At 43.5% G+C, this 15,334-nt stretch overlaps 1 protein-coding gene across 1 annotated transcript; it reads right to left on the reverse strand.

The window, feature by feature from the left end:
* Window positions 1-4,262: 4,262 nt before the first annotated feature.
* zbtb14 (zinc finger and BTB domain containing 14) lies at window positions 4,263-9,721 on the reverse strand. Its single transcript, XM_060822812.1, has 2 exons — window positions 9,553-9,721; window positions 4,263-6,935 (listed from the first exon to the last, which is right to left on the reverse strand). The coding sequence occupies exon 2, from the start codon at window positions 6,927-6,929 to the stop codon at window positions 5,604-5,606; it is 1,326 nt and encodes a 441-aa protein (XP_060678795.1). The 5' UTR covers window positions 6,930-6,935; window positions 9,553-9,721; the 3' UTR covers window positions 4,263-5,603.
* Window positions 9,722-15,334: the final 5,613 nt, after the last annotated feature.

Here is a 15,334-nt window from a genome sequence, read left to right on the forward strand (position 1 = left end):
CATCCCTTTCTTATTTCTCAGTTCCACCCAATAACTTCCCTGGATGTATTTCCGGGCATATCCTCCCTCAGCACAGCTGTAATGCTATCCCTTATCAAAAATGCCACTCCCCCTCCTCTCTTGCCTCCCTTTTTATCCTTCCTGCAGCATTTGTATCCTGGAACACTAAGCTGCTAGTTCTGCCCATCCCTGAGCCATGTTTCTGTAATTGCTATGATATCCCAGTCCCATGTTCCTAACCATGCCCTGAGTTCATCTGCCTTCCCTGTTCGGCCCCTTGCATTGAAATAAATGCAGTTTAATTTATTAGTCCTACTTTGTCCCAACTTGCCCTGACTGTTTGACTCACTTCTGTTCTCAGCTGTACCAGTCTCAGATTGATCTCTTTCCTCACTATCTCCCTGGTCCCCCCCACTCCCCCACCCACCTTACTAGTTTAAATCCTCCCAAGCAGTTCTAGCAAATTTCCCTGCCAGTATATTAGTCCCTTTCTAATTCAGGTGTAATCCGTCCTTCTTGTACAGGTTACTCTACCCCAAAAGGGATTCCAATGATCCAAAATGTGAATCCTTCCCCCGAACACCAGCTGCTCAGCCATGCATTCATCTGCTCTATCCTCCTATTCCTGCCCTCACTAGCTTGTAGCACTGGGAGTAATCCAGATATTACTACACTTGAGGACCTCTTTCTTAATCTCCCCAAAGCTGTCTGAGGTAGGGGTTCAGTATTGATTTACTTTTTGTCTTAAGGGAAGGTAAAGCCACCATAGTCTTACCAAACCACATGGCTGCTCTCCATTGTTGATGGATGAACATGAGAGACACTATGTCTCAGGTAAGGGAAGAGGTTCAGAAAGAGAATCCTTCATGTTAACCTCAGCCAGTATGGGAAATGAACCCATGCTGTTGGCATCACCCAGCATTACAAACCACCCAACTCTGTTCATCTGCCCTGACCCCTCAATAATGTTCCATTATATGCAGTGGGTCACCTGTTATCTCTGTCAACTATGACATGATGCCATTACTTTCCATGATTTTCACTTCCAGATGGACTATCAATATTTTCCCCAAGTAAACCTATGAAAAGCAGCACCAATCCATTTCTCTGGACCTGAGTTAGCTCGGACTAAAGCAGCCCTTCCCTAATGCAGCATTTTCGAGAGTATTATGCTTTCTCTCATTAGATTTTAAGATAAAATTGATTGGGATTTACGACATAAATATTATATCTGATACTAAGTTGAAGAGTACAAGTAAGTCACTTGTAGGCTGCTTGGGAAAAAAAATACATTCAAACAGTTAAAGTGATGCATATATGTAGTGTAGAGAGTGTTCTGTAGTTTGTCAATCAGTTTCCAAAACAATAGCACAACACTGATTTATTCATGAGAATCCTGTAATAAATTTCCTCTCCCAAAGAGAACAGAACAGGGACTGTTTCTAGTTAATTTTAGTCCAAAGGATATTAATGGTGGTGAAGTGATGGTAATACCATTGAATGTCAAAGGGAGATGGCTAGATTCTCCCTTGTTGGAGATCGTCTTTGTCTGGTACATGTCGTGGCAATGCTTTTTTTCCATTTGTCACCCAAGCTTTAATGTTGTTCAGGTGGGTGCTGTATATGGATTGTCTCGGTATATGACAAGTGGTGAATGATACAGAATACCATGCAGTTGTCAGTGAACTGCTCCTGGCTGACCTTATGATCAATAGATTATTGATAAAGCAGTTGAAGATGATTGGGCCTTGATGAATTCCTATGTTGATGTGCTGCAACCACGATGATTGACCTCAAATACCCTTAACTGCTTTCCTTCATGTTATGTATGATTCCAACCAGTCGAGACTTTTCCCTGGTTCCCATTGACCTAAGTTTTGTTGGGACTCCTTGATGCTACATTTGATCAAATTTTCACTTATTAGTGGATGGAAAACTCTGCTGTTCTGTGCATCCAAATTTCTTATTTTCTTCCCTGTGTCCTTCATAATCTTCATAGCCTCTCTCAGTGTTTAGTGAATGTTCTCTCACAATGTGATGCAACTAGTTCCACAACTTTGTTCCAAGATATATTTCAAGTTGAACTGGTGGCTTTCACATGCACTTGCTGGTCTCATTCCTCTAGGTGGTAGACTTTTGAGGCTGTAATTTCCATCATGACACAGTAGCTTGTCTGTAGTTCACACATGCACCCATAATTTCTGGACAACTGCCTTCACTAAATTTGGACTTTAGTGCCTCGTATCTGGAATGTGGAGACCAAATAAGAACAGACCAGTGGTCAGTGCATTCATTTTCGATTTCCAGGTGCCTCTTTGAAAAGCACGTCTGTCGATATGATCGCACAATATCTTTGGGGTGGAAGTCAGGGATCCTTTTGTGTCTGCGTGTACGTGGGGTAGAGGCTGGCTGGGTGGCACCCATTGGGAACATTGAGAAGTCTCAAACTGTTGAATGTCAAAAAACTCAGAACTTGTCAAGAAGTGTTCAACTGTCACAAAATGTTAACAAGGGCTGACTTGTCAATGTTTCAAGCATCAAGTATGCAAAAGTGTTAAGATTTGTCAATTCTTATTTTATGATTTAATGGCTTTCTCCAGTGTAGGCTGAAATAGTGAACTTTCAGTAATAACATTTTCTTTTAATGTACAAGGATTCAATGTGTGATACGACAGATGAATGAGAGGTGGGTAGAAATATAGGTTGCATCAAGATATGAGGTTCATTGAGTTGGGCAGCGGGCATGGGGAGCAGGTCAGAGTGAATGATGGTTGGAAGAACGTGTTACATTTCTGTCTTTTGGGGTACCTCTTTGAAACTGGTCCTGGGTCACCATTGATGGAGGTAAGGTACTCTGGCATTTTGTTTAAAAAGTGCAAATTCCTTGGGGCTAAACTGTTGTTAAAGCACAGACCAAATAGAAAAAAAATGGAGCTTCAAGTTCAAGATACTACAGCTTAGTGTTCACAGCAAACAATTATAAGATTTATTTCTCAAACTATACCTTACACAACTGGAATGCATATCAAGTTAGCATTTTGAAGGGAAACTCCAACTACTTAATGATTGAAGTTGTTTGCTTATTTAAGGATTAAGAATTTAGCAGTCAATTGAGGAGCTTGTTTTCATAAAGGATTTTCAAATTGTTTATTTTTTATGTTTTTTTCCTCAGTAGCGAAAACAGTAGTTAGCATGCCTCCTGAGATTTTCCTTTGCTAGATACTAGGTAAACTGACATAGAGATAGAGGTACAATGGGCATTGTGCAGCAGGTAGAGTTCGACGAATGATTATAAAGAGCCATAAGTTGCTGCAGGTGCGAAGTTTGGACAGATGCACAGAAAATAACAGGAAATATGAGAATGGATACATGATATTGGGTGGCACATCTTTGAGGAGACATGACAATGGGTAAAGGGACATATAGTCTGAGGAGTTTGTGAGGGTAAGTGGGAAGGTGTGGTATGTGTTCATATTTTAGCCTTTAATTTTAAACTCTGACTACAGTGATCAAGTTCTAAGGCAGATTTTCTGCCCAGCCTGTCTTAAGAACTTAGGTTAACTGGCCTGATTCTCAATTTAGTCCGAACCACTAGACTGAAAGACACAAGAAAGAATTTTTAGTTTGGGGGCCAGACAGTGTTTTAAAATTGTCAAATGAAGAGAGCCATGATTTTCCTCAGTTCTGTTTATGCATCTCATAAATGAAAATTGGGGACAGTGTTTTGGAGGTACTTCTTGTAAACAGAACACACTGCAATCAATGTAAGTCACTGGTAGAGGGATTACATGTTTTAGGCTCGTGGTAGGTCGCTGATCAAGCTGCTTTATTCTGGCTGATGCTAGCTTGAGTGTTGTTCAAAATGTACTCATCCATACAAGTACAGGGCATTCCCAATACATTCTCAACTTGAAAGTGCAGGATTTAAGAGTCATTCACCTCAGAAAATACAACTGCTGACCTGATCTTGCACCTACAGTTTTTCTGTAACTGGTGCCATCATTATTATTACAGACTCAGCTAGGATGTGAGGGTGAGTATTATGACAATGGTAAAAAAATCATCAAATGTGAAAACATGTTTGGGAAAGAAACTGACACATTTTTCTAAAATGTTTACATTTTAATTTGAAAAAGACATTTCTTTCAGACAATAGTAAATTTTCTGAGAATGGCAAGGTAATTTTAATCTAACACTGATCTAACCGATTATAAGACAGAAAACAAAATATGTTCAAATAACTCAACTCAACTTTATGTTTATTGAGTTGGTTGCAAAATATTCATTTCAAAACAGTGACAACTAATTTCAGAGTAAGCATATTGCGATCAAAACTTGTCTGTATGCTTAACAAATGAACAGAAATTCATGGCATAGACTAGGGTGAAAACACTTTGATAAATGTGATCTGTATCATTAGCTGGTCTAAACTAAAACCAGCATGTTACACAGTTCATTCAAAAATACCTGTATGAAAATTTTAATCATATCTTCTAAACTCTGAGTTGGGCAAGACAACTAAATCTGAAGTCTAAATTAACAATAAATTTTACAATTATTCAGTTAATTAAAAATATTTACAGACAGGCATCAATCTAAAAAGTCACCATAGGAATTTTCAAATTGCTGCATTAAAGAGAGTTTGCTCAAGTGCAGGGAAAAGTATTAAGAGCAGCATAATTCCAATGTTAAATTGCTAGGGCACAAAATTTTATTCCAAAGCCTTTTTAAAAGATCTGGTAAGCAGTTTTTTTAAAGTCAGAAAATTTGCTGTTTTCAACTTCGTTTGTTATTTTTCCCCAAGTACAATCAATATTCAATTTAACATACAAATTTCTTATTACATCATATATTCTGTTAAAAACACTAAACATTATTTGATACTTATTTTACTTTGCCATTATAGAATAACACAGAGCAAAGGAGTCAGCACAAACATCACGAAGTATACAACTTGTACCATTAGCTGGTATAAAATAAGACCAACATGTGATATATAGACTATGTAAAAATTGTCTTTGCTTCCCTTAAAGGAACTTATTGAAAAGAAATAGTGGTACAAAAAACAGACACTAATAATAGCTCTTTTCTGTTAAGAATGTTAAAAATCAGGCATAAAATTGTTCCAACTAAATTCGCAATGCTTCTGTGGGCAGATGTCCATTCAAAAGAATGGGTTTAACAAATACTTTGATCTTATTCCTAAAGTGTTTTGACCCTAGTGGTTCATTTGTTACAACCAAATAAAGTCAAAACAAATGTGGTCGCAAGCCAGAACATTAAAAGTAACTTTATTAAAAAAAAATTAAAACTGCAACACAACACTTAAAGTATGCAATAAATACATTATTGCACTATACAGGGATTAAAGCATTTATAACATTTGAAATGTTTTGAATTTTCCTGTTCCCCCAAATAACTCCTTATACAGTGCAACAATTTAGCCTATATATTAGATTATGTACATAGAAAAAAAATTCAATTAATTGTGAAAAGGAACAATTTAAAGAGGGCCACATTTATTAATGCAGTCATCTATACTTCATGGGAGCCCTTTACAGAGAAAAGTGGAAAGGGGAAACCAGTTTTACATTAATTTAGCCTCAGCTACAAGCTATACTTTCTAGGTTTTGCTCTGTTTCAGCAGCCATTGCTGCAGCTTGCAATTGCTCCGTTTCACTTGTAATCACACTCGTAGGCACTTGCTTGCGTTCACTGTGCATATTGTTTTCATGCCTCTTTAGATCTGAAGCTTTGGCAAAAGCTTTGGTACAGGAACCACAAACAAATGGCTTTTCACCTCGGTGCCTCCGCTCATGATCCTTCAGGTGAGACTTGTGTTTGAAGGCTTTGTCACACATGTGGCACGCAAAAGGTCTTTCATTACTATGGACACGTTCATGTTTCTTTAGGTCAGGTGCTCGAATGAAAGATTTCCCACAAACGTCACACCCATAAGGTTTGAAACCCGTGTGAATTTTGAGATGTTCTTTCAAGTGAGCTTGCGTGGTGAAGGCCTTCGAGCAGATGTCACACACAAATGGTCGATCAGCAGAATGCAACTTCTCATGCTTCCGCAAACGGGCTTCATCCGTGAACGTCTTGCCACAGGTCTGACAACTGAACTGTTCCCTGTCTCCATATAACAAATATTCAAATTTCACATCAGTGTTTGCTGTCCAGCCTGGTGGCTGTTCTTCCTTGACTCCACTCATGCTGTCATTGAATGTGAGAGTTGGAGGAGGTTGGGGAGTCACATCCTTTGGCTCATTCGTCTCAATGGTTTCCACTTCCGAAGCAAAGCAACTGACTTTACGAACTTCTTCACTTCCAAGTTCTTTTAAAATGGCTTCCTGAACCCGCAGGCCATTTGCTTGCGTCTTCCCGTCATCCTGATTGGGTACGGTTTCATCTATTGCCTCTTCAGACTGGGCTTCAATTTGATCTCCGATTTCTTCTATCTCCTCGTCAGTACTATTCACTGAGGGTCGATGGATTTTAGCACTTATGCTATAAGGATAACGGCTTTTGCGGCGAGGAGTGTTCTGTTGAGGAGACACGTCACGCTTCTGAGTACATAGCTTATCTAAAAACTTTATTCCAAGTATTTGTCCGGAAGACATCATCAGGTTTACATCTTCTCTCTTCACAGCAATTTTAGAAGTGTACATATAATTCAGTACTTCTTCAAATATGTCTGAACGCAAAAAATCAATCTCAATCACCGAAGAGCTATCAACCTCTAGTTTTTTAAACAGTTTCTTGAAATAAGTGCTACAAGCTGCCAAAACACATCTGTGCGCTCGGAACTTAACATCTTCCACCACAATGGCTATGTCACAGAACTCGCCCTCTAATCGTTGTTCATTCAAGGTCTTCAGAAATGCATTTTTATGTTCATCATCGACATATTTCACTACTTCACCCATTGTGCACTGTAAGCAACAGGCAAAAAAAAAATTAGACAAAAACGCAATTTAATATTCCACATTCAGCCAATTGAAAAGATGCATCTGCCCATCCCACTCCAACACCGGCTCCTCTACATCATGAAAACCAAACTGGACAGCATTGATTACTAGTCTTATGGAAAAAGAAACACCTGAAATTGTATGCTTTAATATTTAAGGTTGTTTGCTATTACATTCCAAATTAAATCAATCTGCTTTGTTCTAAGTTTAATGAATTCTATAATTCTGCAATGTAACTTTTTTCTCTCCACACCAATGTCTGCCCTAATTTTGTCTGCAATGTGCCCATCTCCTTCTGCAACCTCCTTTCATCTGTATTCATAGCTGACTATGAATGAGAATGTATTAGTTTCAAAGCAATACTGATGAAGCCTATAATTTCCCAACAAATAGTGAACCTTCAGGCTGAGCACTTACTCACTTAAAGCTGCTTTTGTGTACAGTGGAATGAGTGGAGGTGCAGCTTGGTGTTTTTGGCCCTATGCAAAGTCAACTGCTCTCAATGACCAGATGCTGTGTTTGCATGTGTGTGAGCGCTCGCACTTTGCAGGGCGGATTATGATAAAGAGTCACCAAACTTGGAATGTTATCTTTGCTTTCTCCTTTTAGATTAAGCTAGACATGCTGTGGTTTGCCAGCAATTTGTTTTTTTCAGATATGCAGCAACAACACCTTTCCGTTTGACTGCAGAATGGATTGCAGTCTGTGCTTGCGTGCATTCTGCACACACACTGCATGGCAGAATGCTGTGTGCACACATTTCACAGGGCAGGTTGCTGTGCAAGCATGTGCATTTGCAGAGCAGATTGCTGTGTGCACCCTACAGTGCTGATTGCTGTGCTCGCATACACTCTACAGTGTTGATTGCTGTGCATGCTGGGTATATTCAACAGGGCGGATTTGCGTGTGTGTGTATTCTGCAGGTTGGATTGCCACGCATGTGCATGCATCAAGCAGGGCAGAATTTTGTGTTTGCACAGGGTGGATTGCTCTGTGTGTGCATTCTGCAGTGCGGATTGATGTCTCTGTGCATTCTGCACAGTTCAGATTGAAGTCTGTGTATGCATTCTGCATGGTGGATTGGTGGCGTGTGTGTGCAATGAGTGGATTGGTGGCGTGTGTGTGCATTCTGCAGGGCAAATTTCTGCATGCGTGTGTATTCGGCAGGTTGGATTGCTACATGTGTGCAAGGATTCTGCAGGGCAGATTTTGCTGTGTATGCAATCTGTACGGCAATTTTTAAAAAAGATTTGATTAGATTCTCTACAGTGTGGAAAAGGCCCTTTGGCCCAACAAGTCTACATCGACCCTCCGAAGGGAAACCCACCCAGACCCATTTCCCTGTCCTATATTTATCCCTGACGATAGCACCTAACACTATGGGCAATTTAGCATGGCCAATTCACCTGACCTGCACATCTTTGGATTGTGGGAGGAAACCCACGCAGACACAGGGAGAATGTGCAAACTCCACACAGACAGGCAGGAATCGAATCCAGGTCCTCGGTACTGTGAGACAGCAGAGCCACCACACCGCCCAGTTGTCTGTGTGAATGCAAGTGGATGCTATGTGTGTGTGTGTGTGCAGACTGCAAGGCAGATTACTGTGTGTGTGTGTGTGCATCTTTGCATTCTGCAGGGCGATTGCTTTGTGTATGCATGCATGTGTGCATTCTGCAGGTCGGAATGCTGCGTGTGTGTGGGCATGAATGTACTCTTCAGGCTTGATTGCTGTCTGCGTGCGTGCATTCTGCAGGGCGGATTGCTGTGTGCGTGCGTGCATGCATTCTGCAGGGCGGACGGCTGTGTTTGTACGTGTGCATTCTGCAAGGCGGATTGCTTGATCTGTGTGTGCGCGCGCATTCTGCAGGTTGGATTGCGGTGTGTGTGTGTGTCTGCATCTTGCAGGCTGGATTGGCTCTGCGTGTGTGTGAGAGAGAGAGAGAGAGGAAGGTGGTGGTGGTGGTGCACTGTGCAGACGATGTGCACAGGCCCGTCACCGCCAGCAGTTCCCGGGCGCGGGGCGGCGCTTCCCGCCTGCGGCCGGGGTTCGCGCGCTGTCTCTCGCGCTCTCTCTCTCTCGCTGTGTCTCTCGAGCTCGCGTCCTCCCGCTCGCTCCGATCCATCGATCTCACGTTCAATCACGTCCCAGCCCCCGGAGCATCAACAAAGCGGCGTCACACTCCCCGTCCCGCCAACGGGAAGGTCACGGTGGGTCCGTATTAACACAGTTCAAGAGGGCGATTTAAAAAAAAATTATGCAACCCCCCCCATCAATTTTAAAAGTTATTTATTTTTTCTACACGTTTGTTGGGGGGGGGTTAACACTCGATGCAAATTATCCCCCTCACAGGCCCAACCCACTGCGGGAGGCCGGGGCCGCGCCCGCCCGCCTTCTCTCTCTCTCTGATCCCCCCCCGGCTCGCTCTCGGGGTTGAGGCCCTCCCGGGGAGGCTGCAGCCTGTCGGTGACGGGAGCCCGGTCTCAACCGCCGGTGCGCGCACACCCGCCCCGAGCCATCTCCCCCCCCCCCCGGCGCGGTCACACACTCTCACAGCCTGCCCCCCCCATCCCTCTTTACCTGGCTCCCGCACGGCGGTGGGGGGCGGTGCCCGCCTCCGGGCTTCCCGCTCGGCCCGGGACCGACACACGTTCACCGACACCGAGGGAGGGAGGGAGCGAGCTTCCTCGCCGCCGACTGGGCTTTTTTTTTTGCAAGGGCGGCCGCTCCGCCCGAGCGCGCTCTCCCGCAGGACGCAGTGACGCGCGGCGCAGGCACGCACGGGGGCGAGCCAGGCGGGAGCACGCACGGGGGCGGGCCCGGGGTGTGAAACCCTGGGGAAACGAGGAGGCGCGCTCCCCATTCCACATTCCCCCCCCTCCTCCTATCACCTCCGACACTCCAACCTCTCTCCTCCACACTCCCCCAAGCCTCTCACCACCTCTCTTCCCCACAGCCCCACCTGGCTCATCCCCCACCCCCTTTCTTCCCCATCCCCTCACCTGCGCTCTCCACCTCACCCCTTCTCTCCCCCTCTCTACCCTACCCCTCCTCATCCCCCTCTCCTCCAAACCCCTCCTCATCTCCCTCTCCTCCAAACCCCTCCTCATTCCCCCTTCCCTCACCCCCTCATCCCCCCTCTCCCCCACCCCCTCATCCCCCCTCCCCCCCACCCCCCTCATCCCCCCCTCTCCCCCCCCCCACCCCCCCCCCCCCCCCTCACTCCCACCCCCCTCATCCCCCCTCTCCTGCTCCCCCCTCCCCCACCCCCTCATCCCCCCTCCCACACCCCCCTCATCCCCCCTCTCCCACCCCCCTCACCCCCCCTCTCCCCACCCCCTCATCCCCCCTCTTGCCCACCCCCTCATCCCCCCTCTTCCCCACCCCCCTCATTCCCCTCTTCTCACCCCCTCTCCCCACCCCCTCATCCTCCCTCTCCCTTACCCCCCTCATCCCCCATCTCCCCCACCCACCTCATCCCCCATCTCCCCCACCCACCTCATCCCCCATCTCCCCCACCCCTCCTCATCCCCCATCTCCCCCACCCCTCCTCATCACCCTCTCCCCCACCCCATCTCATCCCTCTCTCCTACAAACCCCTCCTCATCCCCCCTTTTCCCCATCCCCCTTCTCCCCCACCTCCTCATCCTCCCTCTCCCCTACCCCCTCATCCTCCCTCTCCCCTACCCCCTCATCCCCCCTCTCCCCACCCCCTCATCCCCATCATCCCCCACCCTTCCTCGTCTACTCTCCTCCAAACCCCTCCTCATCCCCTCTCTTACCCTCCCACCACTCCTCATCCCATCTTCCCCACCCCTTCTCTCTAACCCTACCCCATCTCATCCTCTCTCTAACCCCCCACCACTCCTCTTCACCTCTCTCCCCCATTTCCTCTCTCCCCATCCCCATTACCCCCATGCCTCAATTCCGCTCTCTCCCCATCCCCTCTCTCCCCCTCATCCCTCCCACCCCCTCTCTCTTCCCCAAGCCTCCCATTCCCTCTCTTACCCCACCAGCCCAACCCGCTCTCCCCATCCCTGCTCTCCACTACCCCTCATCCCCTCTCTCCCCCATCCCTTCTCTGCCCCCCACCCCCACGTCTCCTCTTATCCTCTCCCCTCTCCTCTCCTCACATAATTAAAACTTTACAGTGAGGTAAGTGTAGGAGCTCTGTAAAAAATAAAAGCTGCAACTACATTTGTGATATATTTTCATCTCATCAAATAAAGACTCAAGTTTGGTTTTATAGCCAACTCATGTTCAAGCAAATTTTGACTTGTTTCACATTGGGATACCCGTTTCTGTCAGGTTAAATCAATCTCCTTACTTCATGTTACTACACTAATAAAATGTAGCAATCTTTCCATTATACCTGGAGTGGCAAATGATAAGAATTCCTTACTGTAACTTGTAATTCATTTCCAGCAATCACATTTCAATAGGAGAGATTGATGAAGTGTTCTACATATAAGGGCATGTCTGCTCCTGTAAGGGAACCTCATGCATCAAGGCTTCAGGTATCAGGTCATCAACCTGATGTTGGTTTGTCTATTAATGTGCACCCAGCATAAAAGAGATTTTATAAACTGATCCTTTAAATGCAAGCATTGTTTTTCCTATCTTGTTTCCCACAGTGTTGCTTGTATATGGGGAGTAATTGTGATGTTTAGATACTGTAGCTTAACTAATACGATTGCTTTGTCTCTAGGTTTGCCTTATGACCAGTGAGCATGACAGTGTGAGCTCTGTGGGGCAGTGATATAAATAAACATATTTTAGGCAATTTAATTTATAATTGTTGAGGGATTTATGACCAGCTGTTTTTAAATCCCTAGCTCCTAACCTGGGAGATTGGCCCAAGAACAGAAAACCTAACAGGACATTATTATTTTTTTCAAAAATATTGTCTCTAAGATCAGGTGAGAACTTTAATCTGCATTTCCATCCAAAGTCAGGTAGTTTTGTATTTGAGAATGTCGGAAAATTTGGATGGTGATATTTTTCACAATTTAAGTGAAGTTTCTTTTCTCACCATGAACCTGTAAGAAAGAGGAACAGGAGAATGTCGTTTGGCCCCTCAAACTTGCTCCGTCATTGCGGATCTGACATGCCTCACATTCAGTTTCCTGCCCTTTCCCATTAACTCTCATTGAGACCCCTTCTTATTCTTCCAAATGAATTCCCAGTGAATAGAAGCCCAGTTGACCCAACCACCTCTCATACAACAAACCTATTATTGTGGGAATCAGTCTGATGAATCTTCGCTGCACTCCCTCAATGGCAAGAATATATTTTCTTAAGGAAACCAAAACTATTCACAATATTGCAGGAATGGTCTCATCGGGGCCCTGGACAGCTGCCGAAAGACATCTTTGCTCCAAAACTCAAACCTACTTACAGTAAAGACCACCATACTATTTGCCCGTTCTACCTGTTTGTTCCACCTGCATGTTTCCTTTCAGTGACTGGTGCATCCAGGACACCCAGGTCCTTTTGTACATTAACATTTCCCAATCTATTTAACTCATACTGTCAATCTGTTTTTTTTACTGAAGTGGACAATTTTATAATTAACCACATTATAATGCATCTGCCATACATTTCCCACTCAACTTTTTTAAATCATTTTGAAGCCCAGCATATGAACAGAAAACAAGAGTAGGTCACTTGTATCTCTGTATCTGTTCCATCATTCAATAAGATCAGAACTGATTTAACCTCAGTTCTACATGCTGCGTACCACTAACAATCCTTCATCCCCATGGTAACCAAGAACCTATCTACCTCTGCCTTAAAAATATTTAAAGATTCCACACCCACTATCTTCTGAGGAAGGGAATTCGAAAAACTCTCAACCCTCCGAGAGAATTTTTTCCTCGTCTGACAAACCTTCTCTGAACTTCTTCCAATGCATTAACATCCTTCTGTAAATATGGTGACTAGTACAGTACACAGTATTCCAGATATGGTCACTCCAGTGCCCTGTATAACTGAAGTAAATACTCCCTACTCTTGCATTTCAATCCACTCTGTTAGCTTTGTTGATTATTTGCTGAAAAATGTGTTGCTGGAAAAGCGCAGCAGGTCAGGCAGCATCCAAGGAGCAGGGGAATCGACATTTCAGGCATAAGCCCTTCTTCAGGATTATTTGCTGTACCTGCATACTAGCCATCTGTGATTCATATACAAGTTCACTCAGACTTCTGCAACTTTTTACTATTTAGACTTTTAAAATTCTTTCCACTGTGACAATGCTACTTCTTTAACATGGTTATTCTGTCCTTGGCCTTTTTTTCAGAGGGGTTGTAAAAGCAGTGATTCTGAAAGGTCGGGTTTTGAAGGATTTTAGGGCCAGTGTGATTATAGCTAACAGATATTGCCCTAGGCAAAAAGCTTTCAAGTCTTTTTTAAAAAAGCTCTTGTACAATGAAAGGGGAATGGCCAATTCTCCTGGCTCAGCTTTTCTCTTGTTTGCATTGGTTTTAGCAGGTCAGTTTTCAGACTGCTTGTCCAAGAAACAGCTACATGGAAGAAGGTGTTCCATGCTGAATCTCTCTGACATTTCTCCTGTTAGACCCTGTGTTTGATTTTACTTTTTGTGCCAAGCGGTGTTTATGGAGATTGTTGCAAGTGTTTGGAACAGCATCATTAAGTTGGGATAATCTGTTGGGTTTTCATATAGATTAAGTTATCCTCCATTCTGTGCTCTTTTGTTTGTGTTTCATTCAGTGATTAGATTAGATTAGGTTAGGTTAGGTTAGATTAGATATCTTACAGTGTAGAAACAGGCCCTTCGGCCGAACAAGTCCACATCGACCCGCTGAAGCGCAACCCACCCAGACCCATTCCCCTACATTTACCCGATTCACCTAACACTACAGGCAATTTAGCATGGCTAATTTGCCTAACCTGCACATTTTTGGATTGTGGGAGGAAACCGGAGCACCCAGAGGAAACCCACGCAGACACGGAGAGAATGTGCAAACTCCACACAGAGAGTTGCCTGAGGCATGAATTGAACGCTGACGCTGTCTTGTAAATAAATTCTGTTTTGTTTGAAACTAAGTGGTTTGACCAGCTTCATCACTCCTGGAATATCTGCTTTGCACCTGCTTAAAACAAAAAGCAATAAGGGTCCGGGCTACATTCTTGAAATGTTTTGAGCGGGGTCTGGCCTGGTCCATAACACTGCCAAAATGGATAATTTCACACTTTCCCATATTATACTCCACTTGCCCACTTACCTAACCTATCTTTGTAGGCTCTTTATTTGCTCGTCATAACTTACTTTCCAACCTTTTTTTTGTTCTATCTGCAATTTAGCTACCATACCTTCATTCCCTTCATCCAAATCATTTATATAAATTGTATAGAATTAAGGCCCCAGCACTGATGCAAGGCACACAAGTCGTGATATCTGCCATCCTGTAAAAGACTCATCAATTCATACTTTCTGTGTCTAGTTGGAAAGCCAATCTTCTATCCATGCCAATATTTTACTCCCTACACCATGAGCCTTTCTGCAAAAACCTTTGTGTTTGCTTATCAAAAAGTGAGTACATTGCATTCACCAGTACCCCTTTATCCACAGCACAAGTTACTTCTTCAAAAGAACTCCAATAAATTAGTTAAATGTGATTTCCCTTTGAGAAAACCAAATTGGCTTTACCTGATTACCCTGATCTTGTCCAAGTGCCCTGTTATAATAGATTCGAACATTTTCCCTCTGACAAATTGTCACAGAGACTTGTCAATTCACTGTTCCAACAATGTATTCAGTACTATACCCCTGGTAATTGTAATTTTTTGAGTCCTCTCTGCCTTCAATTCCTGATTTACAGCTATTTCCAGGCTACTTATAACCTTTTGCAAAAGGCTGTTCAGTTTGCCTCCACCTTTTTACTAATTTCAATACTAATTCTCTAGACCCACTTTCTATAGGACCGACACTTCTGTTAACAATTTTTAAAATATCTGAAGGAACTTTTCCAAACTTCTTTTTTTAATTTTTGGATAATTTTCTCTTGTGCTTTAATTTTCCTTTTTAATCTTTTAGTAATTTGTCATGATTTTTTAATATTTTAATATTTAATATTTTTTAATATAATTTTCTGAGTTGCCACCCTGTTGTCATAAATGGTCAATGAGTGTGACCAGAAAAACAAGTCAAAGACGTGAGTTGAATTCAGTCTAAAATTGTAACTTTATTACAGATCAGCATTCACACCAGCTGCGCTAGAATACAAAAGCATAAAACTGATTTTGCTAGACTACACAATGTTAGATACTAAACATTAAATATACAGAGGATGATTACTATTGCAGTGTCGAAGTCTAAGCACTTAGGCTAATCTCTAGCTAA

Source organism: Hemiscyllium ocellatum, chromosome 4 (assembly GCF_020745735.1).
Source record: "Hemiscyllium ocellatum isolate sHemOce1 chromosome 4, sHemOce1.pat.X.cur, whole genome shotgun sequence".
NCBI lineage: Eukaryota > Metazoa > Chordata > Chondrichthyes > Orectolobiformes > Hemiscylliidae > Hemiscyllium > Hemiscyllium ocellatum.